Source organism: Microtus ochrogaster, unplaced genomic scaffold (assembly GCF_000317375.1).
Source record: "Microtus ochrogaster isolate Prairie Vole_2 unplaced genomic scaffold, MicOch1.0 UNK4, whole genome shotgun sequence".
NCBI classification, from domain to species: domain Eukaryota; kingdom Metazoa; phylum Chordata; class Mammalia; order Rodentia; family Cricetidae; genus Microtus; species Microtus ochrogaster.
Window position 1 is genome coordinate 11,393,367 of NW_004949102.1, and position 18,702 is coordinate 11,412,068.

Consider the following 18,702-nt stretch of genomic DNA (forward strand, 5'->3'; position numbering starts at 1 on the left):
ACACACACCACACATAAATAAGCACATACACACACAAGCACACATATAAACACACACACCACACATCCATAAACACATACACAAGCACACACACATAAACACATGTATTAGCACACACACATGTGAGCATGTGTACACACACAGAGACACACCCAACAACTGAGAGTTATACCACACAGTACATAGATGAGTTTTTGCTTTCTACCAAGATACCCACAGAACATCCTCCACAAAGGCACTGGTCCACAGAGTTGCATGATAAAACACATTTGTGATTCCCCCCGTCCCCGTGCCCACAGGTACATACCCAGCCTATACCCAAATCTTAAGTAGTTTTTCTATGGTTAGGAAAGAAAAATGACCTTCAAGTAAGTAATAAAAGGTGGGAAGTAAGAGGGCAGAACTGGAGAAAGAGCTGCACTGCATGGGGTTGTTTACCTATGCTGTTGTCCCTGAAAACCAGTGGTTTCTGGTCTTCTTAGGACCCAGGCTCCTAGGCCAGGCTCATTGACACTTCCAAGACACAGGTATAATAGGCATAGCACTGGGACTGTCATGCAAAAGCAGATGCCTGCATAAATCTGATAGGCAGAAGCCACCAACCATCTCAGAGGGGATTGTCCCCACGACTGAAGCAGTACAAAACCTAAATGGTTTGCTCACAAGCAGACCTCTTTCTCCCAGCCCTGTCTGCTACTGCTATAGTTATTTAAGAGGTGGTTTTGCAGCCCAAGAGTACAGGAAAGGAAGAAGGCAGAATCTCCCGTCTTAAGGTAGCAGCATCTTAGTCTCCCGTCCCCATGGCAGCTCCGCCATGGTTGGTCAGAACAGCAGACAGGAGAAAAGTTTCCAGGTGACCACATAAAGGCTCTCAAATCACTTTTATTTTTTATTCTAAGAATTATAGAGAGTTCAGACCAGAAAATGTATAAAGTTGTAGGGTCTTGATGGGAAGAGAGCTTTCTATTTTCCCGTCCAAGTTAGGTTCCCACTCCACTCTTTAGCCCAAGCTGGACTTTTGGTGTCCCGAGTCCTTGACTGCATGCATGTCCTGCCACATCTGGTCTGAGAAAGACCTTTCTGGTTGGTGAAATGAGAAAAGAAAACCTTGCTTCCTTCATGACTGCAACTCTCTTGTCAGAGTGAAGCAAAACAATTGGAGATTTTTTTAAACCTCCAATAAAACCCCAAATTCAAGTTTCTAAAGATTCATAAAGAGTTTAATACCTCAGAGAGGTGCAGAAAGTGAGAAAAAAAATCCAAGCATTGCATGGTTTTGTTTTTATTGGCTGAGATTTGATTTTTGTTTTTATAAACTATACAAGTAGTGAGGGCAAAATGCTTTTATGCCAATTTATTTTGATTTTTTTTTTCTGAACTCGTTTTCAAACAAAGCTGCCATCTTGTCATGGGCCTGGCTTTTCCCATCCTGATTTTCTTGCACAGGACAAGTGCCTCATCTCATCTGCATAGAAGGTGCTGGAAAGCATTTTTGTGATTTGGGTACAGCCAGAGCGAGCGCCGAGGAATCCAGAGGAAGTGGAGGCCTCCTGCCTCACACAGGAAGTAATCTTCCAGCAGACCTTAAATGTCAGATTCCGGGCTAGTTTAACTAACCACTGACAGCTCCGTAAACAAAACTAGGACAGGAGCCCGCTTCCCCTTTCCTGGGAGTCATTTTGGGTTTGGGGACTGTGGGGGAATTCTGGAACATTTGACTGCATTGCACAGATACACAAGGGAAGCAGGCTTGGTATTTGAAGGGCTGGAAATTCTTCCCAGAATCAAAACCATCTCTGAGGAGGTAGGAAAGGGTAAAATGGTTGGATTACATCTGGAGAGAGCCGGGATTTTTGAGCTCCGAAGACTGAGCCGCCTTCCAGACTGCTGTGTCCTGGAGATATTTTTTTTCTCCTATGATTTCTGCAGACTTAAAAAAAAAAAAATCCCAATACTAACACTTTCATAATATGCAAATGCCTGCAGGCAGCATTGTTGAGTTCTCTTTTTCTCTGCCTACTCTCTATGTATTTCTTTTCTTGCCAGTTTTCTTTTCCTCTCTTTATTGCCCTCCTGCTTTTCTCTCTGTTCATTTTTGTGTGTTGTCTGGGGTTCAACGAGTGACAAAGGACGAGACCATTCAGTCGTTCTGAAGTCACTTTGTCAATATTTGTCCCCTGTGAGTCCTTCTTACTTTCTAAATATAATACTGGACTCTGACTTTTCTTTAGTACTTTGAGAATGAGAATGAGAATTGAGCCTTTTCCGTACTCAAAGGTATTTTTCCTAAAAATAAAGAAAAGATGGAGGGGTGAAAATAGGAGGGGCTAAGGCAGGGGCTCATGACTCATTGGTGATCCAGACTCTGCCTCTTTCCTTTTAGATCCAGATTACCATCTGGGCTCCCTAAACCTGCAACCTCACCATGGATGACTTTGAACGTCGCCGAGAACTCAGGAGGCAAAAGAGGGAGGAGATGCGGCTGGAAGCAGAGAGGTAAGAGTCCAGGTTGACAGATACCCACATTATCGGCAGGGCTCATTTCCAGTCATAGTGACTTCCCTCCGAAGGGCCAAGTGCGGCCATATTGCACATCAAATGATTTGCAAAATAGTTATGGATGTAAAGGAGTTTTCCTGTTAAAAGTCTAAACTTTACACTCAAAAAAAAAAAAGAGAAAATAGGAAATTTTCAAGGAAAAACAGAGATTGGAGAAGAATTGAATAATTGCATTTTTACCAAGGCTGTGTGCACTGGGGAGTTTGTAATGGTAATGGCAAGGCATGAACTAAGGCTTAAAGCCACTAATAATATTGAAATGACAGAGAATCTAAATACTGACTATTGGAAGGCTCTTAGCAAGTCCCATAGAGTCTTATTTCAGATTTTATTCTTATTGGAAAGTCCGTGCCTGGTCATCTGCATCAGCAAGATTAGTACTGACGGTCTGAGTTATTGGGGGGAGGGTGCAGTTAGAAGCTGCCCTAATATATAAGGCCTTTGAGATGGTTGGCTTGGGGGAGCAGGTTGGAAAAATGAAGCATTGACATGTGACATACAGGGTGGAAATGTGACCAAAAGGATGGGGCATCTAAACTGCCTGTGATCAGATGTTTAAGGGAAGCAGGCCAGGCATTGACAGGGAGAAAATTGCTACATGGTTTTTGCATGTCAGTAACTCCGGTGCTCAGATGCGAAGCACGGTGGGTGCAAGGGACCCCCTACTGGAGTGCAAGACTGAAAACCGAAACCTGTAACCAAAAGTACCCTGTTCTCATGCTCTCCTCTTGTACGAACCTGGAGGAAGAATCCTAAAGACAATGGAAAGTCTGGCCTTGAATGAACTTGGTTATTCATGGAATGTCTATGCATGAGTCATTGCGCTGTGGACTAGGGAACACATCATAGCTCTGCCTCTTAGCTGCGTGGCTCTGAGCAAGTGACTGCTAAGTCACAGTTGTCTTATATAAAATAAGCATATCTACCCAGCTTCTGTGGTGGTCACAAAGATTATTGAGCTTTACAAATAGCTTTACCCACGTGGCTGGCACATCGTATGCACAGCTAATAGCTGTTGTTATTATTATTAGTGATACTCTTAACCATCCTCACTAGCTAAGTAGCAGACACAGGTACACAGCTGGTATAAAGAGTAATGCCAAGAGCAGGAAAGGCAATCATCGTCCTGAAAGGAAACTTGTCTCAGAATAGTCTGGGGGTTGGGATGCGGCAATCTTTGGAGGAAGCAATGATGGAGATGAACCAAATGGAAGTTATCCCAACCAGAAGAGGGAGTTTGGGAAAGGGAAGAAGGGGAGATGGGGGGGGGATGTGTCCACCACACAGGATGTATCTATCCATGCCCCAAAATAAGAGTTAATCGGTAAAAATTTAAGACACACAAAATGAAGGAAATAGCAAAAGGACCAGTGGTTGCCTGTTGTCTGGGTTTTTGTCCTGCCCAGTTCCCATAGTCATTAGGTCCCAAAGAAAATCACACAGAGAGTCTGCATTAGTTATAAACTGATTGGCCCATTAGCTCAGGCTTCTTATTAACTCTGATAACTTATATTAGTCCATATTCTAGTATATGTTAGCCCCATGGCTCAGTACCTTTTTCAGTGGGGCAGGTCACATCTTGCTTCTTCTGTGTCTGGACAGGACTGGGGAAGAATGGGCTTCTTCCTTCCCAGAATTCTCCTGTTCTCATTGACCTGCCTCTACTTCCTGTCTGGTTGTCCTACCTATACTTCCTGCCTGGCTACTGGCCAATCAGTGTTTATTTAAAACACAATTGACACAATATAGACAATTGTCCTACACCAGTTGCCAGGAGCTAAAGGGAGGGAGGGAGAATGTGTGGGTGGAACATGACTATCAAAACCATCTGTGAGATGCTGTGATGGCAGATGCATGTTGTTGGGCTTGAACTTAGTGCAAATTGTGGAATCAGGATGAAATGACACATGAATTCACTATGACATCCACTGTGCAAGTCTGACACTGTGTGTGGAGTGTAGATAATGGCAGAGGCTGGGGAGGGGACAAAGAGAATATGGCAACTCTGTCATTTTCACTTCTCTGTGACCCTGAAATGAGAAATACAATTTATCAATAGAAAAAAGAGGCTGGGCAGAGGGGTCTGACTAGGTGATGGAATGAGCCACGTAAGCTCAAGGCGGAAAGGACCTGCTGCAGAGAGGAAGCGGAGAGCTTGAGAGAAAAACATCTTGGGACCTTAACAAGGGGCCTGTATGGAAGGAGCATGGTGGTGAAAGCTGAGTACCAAGGACTCAGCCTATACAGATACACTGAGACGAGCAGAGTTGGTATCAAGTATCTCTCTGGTCACGAGAGCCTGAGTCAGAGCAGTGACTAGGAGGAAAGAGATCCCGTATCGCAACTAGCAAACCTGTCAGGAGAAAGGGAAACTCACAGAAAGACCAAAGACTGTTAAATCCCAGATACCAGACACTGCATGGAGGTAGAGTAAGTTAGTAAGTTAGCCTGAAATAGAGTGGTTCCAAGGTTCCATCGGGGCTACGGATGCTTTCATTCGTTCCCAACATGTATTTATCAGACATCTCCAAGAAAAGCCTCTGCCTGGTCCCCAGTGGGGAAAGGTGAGGACAGTCCATTCTTGGTGGTCGCGGGAATAGTGCTGAATTTCAGGTAGAAACCACATGAACTTGGGAATTTTCTCCAGATGTTTGAAGACAGGAAACTTGGATTTTTTTTATTTAGAAAGGAAGAGAAAATCTTATAAGAAAGGTGCATGGGGGAAAACCCACTGTCATGGCTCCATAAAAGCTGAAGTTTTATCCCCCTGCACCCCAAAAGCCAATATTAAGAGTAAGAGATCGTAAGTATAATGGAAACTATCACAGGAAGCAAATTAGCAGAGAGATGGAGGAAGCCCAGGGATGGATGGGTTAGACCAGGGATGGGTTAGACCAGGGATGGGTCAGATGAGTGGACATGAGCGGTGTGTGGGCACCATCCCAACAGGAGGAACATACCTCCTGTCCAGTGCAGGGCTAGCTGGCCTTGGGTTCTCCTGGGCTCGCTCTTTACCCAACAAATGTCTGCTGAGAACCAATCAAGTTGAAGTCTGAACAGAGATGGGAGAAGGGATGGTGATCAGCAGACAGACCCATGTGTATCTCAAAGGACTGTTGGGAACAAGAGAACAGGGGAGCAGAGGAACAACCTGCGGAAAGCTGGGGCTTTGGGGAGGAAAGCATTGTCGGCATCACCTTGCACAGAGCTCTTCCGCCCCTTTGCTCACCGTGTGGGTAGGCAAATAGGAAGCCAGTGAGAAGAACGAGAGAACCATCTCAGAGTGGTTTGAGCCACAGTGTAATTTAGAGAGAATAAGCCTGATTTTTCTCACTGCTGGAACCCTACCTACGGACTGACCACACAGCTGATGAATTCATCCTCTGCAGGGGGGTGACGACGTTGGGAGGACAGAATTTATTTTCTGCTAGTGTCGGCTGTCAAAAGCCTACACATGGGGCTGGAGAGATGGCTCAGTGGTTAAGAGCACTGACTGCTCTTCCAGAGGACCTGGGTTCAATTCCCAGCACCCACATGGCCACTCACAACTGTCTGCAGACCCAGTTATAGGAGATCTGACACCAATGCACATAAAAAAATAAAAAGTTAAATAAAGCATAAAAATATTTTTTAAAAAAATCCTACACACTAAAACTTAATTAGGTTCCTCGATGACCTAGAACAAATATATACTAATTTATCCAAATATTGTTTAGACTGCGTTCCTGCTTATGCTTAACGCTGGCCTTATATTTGTATGCGTTGACCTGTTCATGTTTCAAAGTGTGCTATACAGTTACGCTATATTAGAATTAGGTAAATCCCTTCAACATTTGGTAAAAAAAAAAAAATCTGATCATTTACAGCAAGTAGTGAAAGTTAGGCTTGATAGTCTAGCCAGATCTCACGGGCTAGCACAGGGTGTGTGCAGGAAACAGATGGTCAAACCAGGAATCAAGGGCTTTCTAAAATCACAGTTCAGATCTGAGGACAAAGGGCACATGAGACCCTGGGCAAGTCTGTCTTCCTTTAACTCTAGACCTTGGCTTCCTCTTGCCTGAGCCATGAGTGTTTTTTCAGGGGAATTAGAGTTCATTTCCTTTGGCTTTTGGTATTGTCTACTATTTGCAATAGGTCATATATTGCTTGTTTTGAAATCAAATAAATAATATGAAATCATAGATTTTTTTAAAAAAAAGTTATTCTAAGGCCCTGAGCAATTCACCTTGGGCCAGGCTGGGGGGAAGACTTAGCTTTCCATTGGATTTAGGGAACAAAAGGAAATCATCCCAGATGTTGAATGACAGTAGAGTAACTTAGCCTAAAGTAGAGTGGTTCCAAGGGTTGGGACTACAGATGCATGTGTCCATTCCCAGCGCATTGTTATCAGGCATCTCATCTGTTCTAAGCTGGGTCTGGGTACCAAGGAAAAGATGGAACAGCAGAGTGCAGAATTAGGAAGAGCATGGGGTGTGTGCTCAACATATATAAAACCAAAAGATGATTAGAAAACTGTGGTTTTGTCACCCCAAACGTAATATGTACCCTCATATTGGGATAGGACCTTGGTATACATCACCCCTAAACCCCTGTGCAGAAAGGAATATCCCAGAACAAAAAAGAGTCTATTGGTTTTCCTTACCCACTAAGACTTTCCGAATAAAATATTTTGTTTTAGTTTGGTCTTACTGACTTTGGTTAAAAGATATAATTCTGATTTTCAGTGATAAATAATTAAAAACTTATATTCTCATTGAATGTCACAACCGCAAATGAAGCTAAGCCAGGTTTCCAGGCATTTTTATTCCTCAGGAAAAACTTTTTCAAATGATCATTTTACAAGCCAGCCGCAAGGCTGGAGGGATGGTACTTGCTGCGTGATTCTAAAGACCGGAGTTTCCAGCACCCATGTCCAGCAGGTTACCAAAGCCAGTAGCTCCGGCTCCAAGGGATCTGACACCCTCTCCTGGCCGCTGTGGTACCCACACACACCCTCACACAGATATACGTACACAGATGTACACACATTGAAATAAATTAAAAGCTAACTGCACATTTTATACTGTGTTGTCTTTCCCTTTCCTGGACTGCCATGGCCACCCAGAAACTCTGCCATACGCACACCTTCGATCATATCCGGCTTTTCCATAACATAGACTCTCAGCTGACCTTATCCGAGGCTCTCTTTACTTGGTCACCCCTGTGACTCTATAAAGCTTTCTGTGCTGGTGATCCTTCTCCGCCACTTGGCTTTCTCGCTCTGACTTTTTGTGATGATGCCTTTAGAATTGCTAAAAAGAAGACACCCAATTCAGCATATAGGCCTAACAGCCGAGCTACCTGGGATCCTGAAGCGGGAACATTGTGAGTTCAAGACCAGCATGGGCAGCTTAGTAAGATCCTGTTTCAAAATAAAAGTGCAACAAGGACCGGCTATGTACTTCAGGGTGGAGTACTTGACCAGCACACTCGAGGCTCTAGGTTCAAGACCTGGCACCACAGCAATAGATGAAGGAATGAATGAGTTAAGGAAATGTTATAATAAATACATATGTACATATACGGAGAGTATCTATGAGGTGCAAGGTCTATACAGAACTGTAGAGACCAGCAGTCACCTGTAGGTAGAGTGCCAGGAGTCATGAAGCTCGTACCTCAGGTAGAGTAGAGAGCTCTTAGCCAAAAGCAGAAGAATTGCAATTGGCAGACGGGAGTCTGTGCATCATCCGAGAAAATCCTGAATGGATTGTTTCTAAGCAAATGACATTATTTGTACACATTTCAAGTTCAATTACTTTTTAGTCAATTACCTATTTGACCAAATGAATAAGTAAATCAATAAAAATTTTCTTTTGCTTTTTTTTTTTATTCTCCACTAGCCTCGTGGGAATAAACAGTTACTCAGCCCTGTTCTGCTGATTTTTCTCTTTCTGGGTTCTACTCCATACCTCCCAATGCTGCCGGCATCTCTGGCTTCCTCAAGGCACCTCCTTGTATCTGCTGCAGGTCATTGTCTTCTGTGCTCATCGTCACAGAACTGGAGCCCCTGTTTCTGTGTCTCTTCTCCTTCTTCCTCCTGGACTCCCTGTACTGACTGTGGATGCATGGGCCTTTGTATCGCTGAGGAATGCAGACATCAGAAAGGACTGGTCCATTTTCAGGGTCGACTCCTTCCTACTCAAGAATAGAGACACTCTGGGCCTTTAAGATGTAGTCAGTGAATATGGACCTCAGTAGACCTCGCTGAAAAGCATAGGCACATATAAACACAGATAGGAAGAAAATATGTATGCTCTATATAAATGAAGAGGCACCACGAGGCATCATGATCAAAGAGGCCAAGCTTAGCAATGATAGTCATGGTGTTGGCATTAGGACCTATAGTGCCAATCCTAGGCTTGTCCTTTATGGGCTTCCCGTTGTTAAGATGGGCAAGCTTTCAAATTTTTTGCTTGCCCGTGTGTAAAATGAAGACAATGAAAGTCTCCACTCCCTAGATCTTTACAGCATGAGAAGAGATAATATAGAAAGCACTGACACAGAGCTTGGCATTTTGCTTCAGTAGACATGGCTCTTAGTCATTAGTGGTCCATTTGATTCTCTGAAACAAACACACATTAAAAAAAAATTAAAACCATAATTGCTTTTTAATTGGTATTTTGTTTTTGTATGTCTCAGAGAATTACAAGTGTCCTAAGCTAGAAAGTTGGAGTTTGCTACTTGGTGACAGCTGTGCGTGGTGGGTACGATGGGGGTGACAAGGTTCCATCTGACAGAAGAGGGAGCGTGAGTTCAGGCAGAGCTCTTCTTTTCCACTAGCGGGCAGGACCCTGAACTCTGGTGTGCCTCCTGAGAACCAACCTGCAGTGCGATCTCTATCTGTGCTGAGATCTCCCGTGGCCTCACGTTGTCCATGCCAGGTCCCCTGGCCTCCGAGCAGATTGCAGCGCCCTCACTTTTCAAGGCATGATCCCAGCAAACGCTTTCCGCACCCAGTGCCGGCTCCTCTTTCCATCAGAAGAAAGGCCTCCATTGTAGGCTCGTTATCAGATTCCGAGACATGGAGACATAAATAAGGGAAAGAAAACACGCTAGCTGTTTTCATCATTCATACATTTTTATGGGCTTCTGAAATATCTTGGTGATTAGACATTTGAAAGTAAATATTTTTACTGCTCTAGAAAAACAAGCAATTTTAAAAAATCCATTTGATCCACAAAAATTCCCTTCTAGAACATATCATTGACATTTTTCCCCCATGATTTAATACCAAGGCCAATCGACAATTAAACTACAGACAAGTACACATAAAAACACTTATTCGGAATGTTTAGATCGCGACCTTGAGTCTCAAGTACAAGTCTTTAAAAACACATTTTAAAATGTCTGAACAGAACATTATTTTCCATTAGGAAGTTAAACGAAACATTCTTTTGAAACTGTATAAATCATTAACATAGTTACATTTGCCAAAAATATTCTCTTAGAAGATTGATTATTCCAGAAAGAAGGGGGTGGGGGAAGGCTAGTCTTTGGTATCAAATTTTGTTTCTGTTAAACAAATTTTGTTTCTGTTCTATTAAAAGTTCTTTTAATAATTAGATTGAAAGCTATTTTTAAAATGTTTCTGTAGCATCTTATGCACATGTTTTAAGATTTATTTTTGTTTCTGTGGTATGTCCGTGTGTGTATGACACACATGTGTGTTGAGGGAGAAGAGGGCCCTCTGAGACCAGAAGAGGATTTTGAATCCCTCTGGGACTGAAGGTATGCGAAGTTGTGAGCCACCCAGCTAGGTTTCTGGGAAGAAAACCGAGGTACTCTGAAAAAGCAGGAAGCTGAGCCATCTTAACCATTAAGCCATCTCTCCGTTCTCTCTTTATGCATATTTGAGAGTGTTCAGTTTCCATCCAACCTGAGTGCAGGGAAATGGACAAACGAGGTGATTTCCAGTGGCTGAGCTGTGAGTGCGATCTCTCCCCTTCAGGCTTGTGCGGCTGGACACTTGGTCTCTGGCTGGCTGAGCCCTTTGGAAATGTAGAACTTTTTCCGACAGGGGGCCTCGCAGGCGGAAGTAGAGACCTGGGACCGGCCCTGAATAACAGACCAGCTCCCTGTCTGGGCTTCCTGACCCTGACATGAGCCGGCAGCCTCACACTCCCACTCCCGCAGAGAGAATCTGGTTCCACCATTGCACCTTTCCCACCATGATGACTTGAATTCCCTAAGCCCCGAAACAGAATGAACCTTCTTCTCTTACGTTACCTCTGCCAGGCACTCTGTATCTCGCCACAAAGTTCACACGCTCGTGCCGAATTCCCTTCTTTCATTCCCCTCCTCTTTTTCTAGATCGACAGTATCTTTACCCCTGTCAATTCCTAAGTTAAGTGACCCCTCTAAACCAGTTGACTCGAACCTAGTAGTAATTCTTCTGGTCCTGGGAGTACCCTACCCTGTAGCTCAGTAAGAGCATCAAGAAGTGACTCTATCTAAGTGGCACCTGTTCAACCACAACACCAGGACTCTTGGTACAAAGAAACTGCCATGCTGCTCCATAACTTTATTCCCATCTGAAAAAAAAATATATCTGGCATATTAGCTAGTCAGAAGTCCTCAAAACACTAGTGAATTTTTCTTTAAGTTTCTATATATGATGTGTATAAAGAACCAGGTATGGTTTATCTGGGAGGAGACAGGATGATGTGGTGTTTAGGTATTCTGGTGCTGATAGCTACTACTATTTATCTTGAAAAGCTATGCCAGTGTCTCTCACTCTTCTTTCTTTAACAGTGAGAGGGAATAATGAAATCTCTCACAGTCGGGACAAGCTTTATATATCCATGTGGAGAAATCAACACAATGACGGACGCAGAGGTCCAGTGTTACTCGGATTATATCGTTGCTTTGATACAAAGAAAAGCTTCTCAGAATTTGAATGTTGTGGCTTTGCTAACTACATCCTCACAGCAAAACTTCTTTCCCTTGGTGATCTCGATATCCACTGCGCTGTGTCTGCGGGGGTGGGAAGAACTAAGCCTTTTGGTTGTCCATGTCTAAGCTTGCTATACAAGGATTTCCAAATCATGCATTTGTGATACATATTTTATTTTCAATGAAATAACCATCACATCGCTCAGAAAGTCACTTTAAGAATCCAGTTTAGCCAAAATTGTGGAAATAGGCATCAGCCCCAAATTTCATTTAATTTTTGGAGAAAGGAAGCTGTCGTTTGTTTGCAACCAACCACGGGCCAGGTTCTGGCTCGCAGACCTCAGAGACATTGTCTCTGCTGACTGTCAGAGCAACCCTAGATTTCACGCCGTGTTCTCTGGGTCTGAAAGTTTAAACAATATTTGCATGGCATTGATGGGGCGCAGCTCTGCCTGCCCACCCCAAAGTTTAGGACCTTCCTCTATAGCAAAGGCGGCAGTGGGCAGGGCATTTTTACGGTTTGACTGATTAGCCGAGCTAAAGGTCCATGGGCGTTCCTTCATCGCCAAATAACTTCACCCGGCAGGGAAATCTTCCAGCACGTGTGTGTGCTCACAGGCTGGATGAACTGCTCTTCATGGCCCCTGGGATAAACTGAACTGTAGAGACTCAGTCATTGCATTTCGCGCCCTCAAAACACAAAAACCTCCTGTGTGATTACCGTGTGGCGGAAAGCGGAAACAGAGGAGGTACGCTTTCATCCCTCAGACTAAAAAAAAAAGGAAAAAAAAAGCTGTCTTAGACCACTGACTTTCCCCCCCCCCCCGAGTTGACAGTGTTCAGAGGAGACATCGTCACATCACTCACAAAAGCCTTAGGCTGTCCTTGTAGGGGACCACAGATCACTTGAAGACTGTGGCAAACACTATGGACTTTACTCCAAGAGGAATGCATATCTGCACCCCAAACCATGGCATATCTGCACCCCCAAACCACGGCAGCTTACTTTTTCTGGTACCGTGGATCTCCATCCACAGACCTCCTGGCCCTCTCAGCTCAAGGCTAAGAATCTATGATCTAGAGAGTTTTGGCAAAACTTCAATTTGCATATGAAAAAACTTTAAGAGTCTAAGGAGTCTGCCCCCCCCCCAAGATCTCTCCTGTCTAAGCTGTGGTGAGCCTGATTACACGGTATGGATAACTGATGGTACCTCGATTTTTCTGTCTGTAAGAGGCTGCTGCTCAGGAAAATGGGGCACGCTTTGGGGAAGAATTTACCTGAGTCTATTTCATATAGCCTTTTTTACATTTAAAGACAACTTATGGATAATATTTCTAAATAAAATTACTTTAGGTCATATTGTAATGAGCAAAAAAATTTAAGGTAAGGTAGGTGCTGGATTAATGGCTCGGTGATTAAAATGACTTGGTTCAGTTCCCAGCATGCATATTAGGTGGCTCACAGTCACCCATAACTTCAGTTCCAGTGGTTCTGACGCCCTCTTCTGGCCGCCACAGGCATTGCATGCATGCGGTGTTCACATAGCCAAACAGACAGACAGACAGACAGACAGACAGACACACACACACACACACACACACACACACACACACACACACACAATTTTGTTAAGGTGAGAGGCCAAAGGGGAGCTGCCAGCTTCAGGAACCTGGGTCTCAGGGTTGAATGAAGAGGCAGTGAAAGGAGCAGAATTTGCAGCTGGAATTCTCTCTTCACCGATTTTAAAGTCTATTGCTTGGCATCCATGGTAGGACTAGGTTGTCAGAGCGCTCTGTCCTTAAAGTTTCACAGTAACAAGTCAACCCCACCAAGGGGCTTGTTTCTCTAAGCATGTAAAAGGTGAGAGCTGATTGGATTCTCACCAGTAATTTTACCTTTCCCCTCCGTTGTTACTGTCACTGAAGGGGGGGCAGAGCTAATGTGAGACAGAAACAGATGCCATCCACAGGGCAGGAATATAGTTATGTGGACTCAGGTTCAAATCCTGGCAGGGTTACCAAGTTCAAGTCCACCTGTCCTCCACGATGCCACGTTATCACCTGGAAAACAGCCTCCCGATAGCCTCCTGCCAACACCGCACCTGACACAGAGTCCACAGGCAGCATTTGCTCATACTGTTTTCCCCATAGACTAAATTACTATCTCCCAGGAAGCTCAACCCATTGACAGCTGCCCTCTGGGGTATCACTGGACCAGGCATTGCCCCTGTGTTGTTAGCCTAGTATCTAAGTATTAATTGGATCAATTCCACATCAGCCTGCTTGAAAGCAGTTAGAGAACCATATGAAGGAAAGTGTACCTTTTTGTTAAGAGTCTTTACGGTTTTCAGTGATTTGAGGTTAAAGCAATAGTAAAAGGTAGTGTGGTCCCTAACACATTAGGATTTATCTCCAGTAGATTAATCTTTATGTTTATTTTTCTTTATATATTTCAAATACTTTTGTCTTATGAAGCCATAATTTTTTCCCATTATATAATTTGTGGCTTCCATACTATCAAAACAACAGTTAGAAGTTCTCAGTAGCAGCTATATGTGTGTGTGTGTAGTATATGTATATATGTGTATATCTGTATATGTATAGTCTATATATACACATGATGAAAGTTATGAGTCTGATTTTTTTACAAAATAATTTTTAATCGTTTTATTCCAAGTAACTGTTTTTACCTATTTTAATCATGAAAAAGTTGACATACACAAAATAATATGATACACTACAGATAGAGGGGTCCTAACTCATCCATCGTATTGCACAGCCCTATGTGCTCCTAACTTCACTTTAGAGCTAGCACATTCGCAATGCCCCTAGGGCCCTGAAGGCTCCTCTCCAACGCCTCCTTTGACTGCTCTACTTAGGTAGGTAGCCAGGGTTCTGAATAATCCATTAAGTTAAAGCAACATTCTGAATGAGGTCACTCGACTTCGGGTAATGACTTTGAGAGAGCCTTGTTGTGAGGCATTCACAAAGATGGCCTCTAGACTCTCAGGTGAAGATGGTAACAACTGCCCACTTCCTCGAGAGGGCTTGGAGATTTGCCTTTCTGAAGGCAAAGGAGCAAGGGATTCACATGGTATCTCCCACTAGGAACATCAGTGAAGCATGCAGTCCTATGAACAAAAAATTCTCATCCAAAGGTGGAAAGAAAAAAAAAATGTAACAAATACTATCAAGTTCTTTTTTTTTCTTATGTTTTCTCTTGCAGGTTTTGTTGTTGCTGCTTTTTTTTTTGTTTGTTTGTTTGACTATCAAGTTTTTATATCAAGTCTGTCACTTTGAATTTTTCTCACCCCAGTCCATCTGAGAGATCCGCATTTGTTACCGCCATTTGGCCAGGTGGACCTAGCAGGCCAGAATGATTGTAGAATATTCTAGAATGTGCACTAGGGGAACTCTCACTCAGTTGTTTGGGAGGGTTCTAGTGAGGTTCTTGACCTTATCATCTCTCAGGTCCAGGACAGTGCTGCAGGACACTACCCTGGGGCTTGGAACCCTCGTGAGCTGGGAGGATGCAGCCCTGTAAGTGGCTTCCCATTCATCTTGGAAGAAGGTGACAGAGCCATGAGCCGGCTTCATGAGTAACACCAGATCCCCGCTCTGGCTGTCTGTGCCGTGAATGGTGTTCTTTGGCAGTCTTAGAGATGTGCTTTAGTTTGTCATAACTCTGCATTAATTCAGACACCTCTGGCTTTGAATTCTTAATTATTTATAGCAGGCTTAGGAAAGTATAACTCGGAACTATATGTAAATAAAGGATTTGATTAACATGTGAAATATGTAAGCTACATTCCAAGGCTTTGTTTTTAAACATCGGCGAACACGTCCTTGTAAACGTTTTAAAATAAATCTAGAAACATTCTCTCTTATTGAAAAGCTACTTTCCTGATCAGAAGTCATTTTTCCTTTGTTCATTTCTTGCAACACATGCCCGATTCTTCTGTTAGTCTGGTGAAAGTTGCCAAATACGCCTGCATATTTTTTCAAGGCTGTATTTCTGTTAAAATGCCTCTTCGTTTACACTGGCCTCTTCTTCCAGTAAGTCTAGATTAGTGCGATCTCCGCTATTAGATTTAAGGTAATAATTATTACTTAATACAGAATAACCACGTTTAAAATAGGGGAGTCTAGTGTCCAACTCAGTCCCTCCCTACCTTCCATACAGTTCCTTTGTTGGAATAAAACTCTTGGTAAAGTACACATCAGCCCCTATAAATAGTAGCGTCAGCCTGTCCATTCAGGACAGTCTCCAGAGAGTGCATCTTAAGCCCGCGTTGTTTAGAATAGGAAACATTTCTGGTGTTCATATTTTCCGTTGTGGATGACACGGATTGCTCCATGTCACACCCCTTCCCTGGCTCCCATCCTCCTGCGCCCCTTAGGAGTCCAAATGGGAGATTCTAGAGGATCACTCAGTATGTACTTCTGATTTTTCTGTGGGTGCCTTGGGAATTTTGCGGATATCTTGGGGCTCTACAAACGAAGCCTTTGAGAACTCAGAGAGCGGAATCTGCGGCTGGGTGACAAAGGAGGCCTTCCTTTCTAGAGATGGCCGCTCAGGTACAACCACAGTCAGCTCCACCGTAGACTCGCACAGGAACCCTCGCGCCCGCTGTTGGCAGGTCTCCCCGGGGAACTCGGGAGACTAATAAGGAAAATAAGTGGGCAGGAAGTGGGTGAGCACACAGACAGCATGAGATGAGAGGTTATCATGCCGGTTCCAAGACCGGGGGCATCGTCAGGTCGAATTACGCGGCACCTTTCCCAAGGCACTATTGGCAGCTCTAGTAGCTGCGAGCCTCTGCCCACGCCCACTCCTTCCTTGAACGGTTCCTCTGTTTCTGTATTCAAAGCTGTTGTGTAAACCTTTATTTTTTTAAAAGGGGGATGGGGGGCTCTTGGGGAGATGAAACGTCTCCTCTTTATTTCTCTTTCCTTGATGAATAAGAAAAGAACTACTGTCGATGGGACCCAGCTTTGTATTTTGCTTTGTTTTATTTTGTTTCTCATTTTTTAATGGTGCAATAGACAGAGTTGACATAAGCTCCTAATAGCCATCAACCCTCCTGTCTTACCATGAAAGCTACCCATACCAATTAAAGGTATTTTCTCTGAGCCAGTATCTGCATGCATATCCTGGCTACTCGGGGAATGCCATCACTACAAGCTGCTCGGTGCCTCCTGATCAGAGCAAAATGAAGATTTTATAAAATTAAAGACTGCAGCAGGGTGGAAAGTCTCAAACCTTTTAACTCTTAAGCACCTCACATCACGGGCACCGAGGTAACAATGGCCTCACTGAAGCACTGTGGCAGAGCTGAACTAAGGGGGATAAGGGGCCAGTTCCCGTGAGAACCGTCTCAGGGTTACCCATAAGGGCTGGTTCTGGTACTCTGCTGGTTATCCGTTCAGAAACGAACACACTTGTGCTCCTAGTCTGAGAAGGGGCTGAAGGTGCAAATCATTGGACAAAGACTTGGAAACAACCAAACCAAAGAGCGACCAGCTCTTTGTATAGCTCATAGCCTTAAGCATAGAACTCATGCTCTCCCACTCTTACTAACTTTTTAGTTACCATGCATAACTCCAGCTCCAAGGGATCTGATGCCCTCTTCTGGCCTCTGTAAGTTACTGCACTCACACATATGCACGTACCGCCACACAGACATACATGTATACACATAACTAAAATGTGTTTTGTATATGTGTGAAATATATGAAAATAACCTATAGATCAAGGATGACAGAAAGGAGAGTGGATATAGCTGTAGGAGATCATTTACACAGTTAACATCTTTTTAGGTGGCTGATGATGTGAAAAAAATATTACCCAAAGTGTAAATGATACCATATGACCCCGCTATTTCTCCTCAGGGCTTACACCCAGAGAACATCATACCCTCCCATAGACATATATGAATACTAGTGTTCATTGCTGCTTGAGTTTCTACAACAAAGAATTAGAAAGAACTAAATGTCCATCAGCAGATGAACGGCTAATAAAAACTATATATACAATGCAATATTATCCAGCTCTCATGAAAAATGAAATCACCAAGCTTGCAGGAAAATGGATGGAATTAGAACGTTATATTATAGAAGTCACACAATCTCAGGAGGGGAAATGCAGGTTCCCCCTCATATGTGGAATCTAGCCAATACATGTTCATATGTAAACAAACCACACATGGGTACAGAATTAGCAGGAAGACAAGATAACAAGAAAGGCTAAATACTAGGGATTGGGAAGGGCTAAACACGGGTAATAGAGATGAGTGGTGAATGAAGGTGGAAAGCTAGGCTTTTCTTTCTTTTTAATCTTTAGTTATGTCATAGATTGTTTTCATTTTCAGTAGTGGGTAACTGTCTAAAAATATATTTGATAAAGAAAGTATGAAATCCAATGTAAAACTCCACAACTTTCATTCCGAATGGCTACTGTAACCATTTGGACGTTCACTGAATTATACAGTTTTTGAGTTAAATTAATTTCAACAAGTGATTTTTTTTTGCAACTTCTTTTTAATGAATTTTTTTTAGTTGTTTTGGTGTTTTGTTTTGTTTTAAGGGTAAAGAGTGAAGCAGGCGGACCTGCACTGTGCTGACGAGGCGTGATGATTCACAGCCTTCTGATTCCTTTCTGTGTAACTGTGTGGGGAGCTGCAGACTGTGCTCTGGTAACACACCGTGTTTAAAGGAAACTAGGACTTCTCAGCCAGCTTCCTTCATCCCATCCGTCTCTCTGGCCCTCAGGCATTCCAGGTTGGGAGCAGAGAAAATGCTATCAAATGTCACTCCTCCTAGAGTGTGTTACTTCCCTAAAGAGTTTAGGACCCAAAAGCCATTTTATCTTCCTTTTCCTGAAGTTTGGAATGGAGGAGCAGATTGAAAAGACTTGGAACAGGGAGGGATATAATGTTGCTATTCACAGTCTGACTTGGCTTCTGAGCAGGCAGCCGCAATGAAGAGTGCCCCCTGCTTGTCCATGCCGCTAATCTCCTGCCGAGGCCTCTTGTAACAGGGTGGAAAGGTTCAGACTCACACAGAAGGACTGATTTCTCCCCTTGGGTCTCACATAACGCTTTTAGCATGCGCGAATCAGTACTGACAATTTTGTTAGGTCTCGAAACCTAGAACAAGCCGGCAGAGGCGGTATATGCTTTTAATCCCAGGCAGAGGCAGACGGAGCTCTGT

General features: G+C 43.5%; 1 protein-coding gene across 4 annotated transcripts in view; it reads left to right on the forward strand.

The window, feature by feature from the left end:
- Positions 1–18,702, forward strand: part of Cald1 (caldesmon 1) — a 192,806-nt gene that overhangs the window by 89,460 nt on the left and 84,644 nt on the right. For all 4 annotated transcript variants that reach the window (XM_026788562.1, XM_026788564.1, XM_026788565.1 and 1 more), the window contains exon 3: positions 2,384–2,496. In XM_026788562.1, coding sequence (XP_026644363.1) covers positions 2,426–2,496 — 71 coding nt within the window. In that variant the 5' untranslated portion in view covers positions 2,384–2,425. The remainder of the gene's footprint in view (positions 1–2,383; positions 2,497–18,702) is intronic.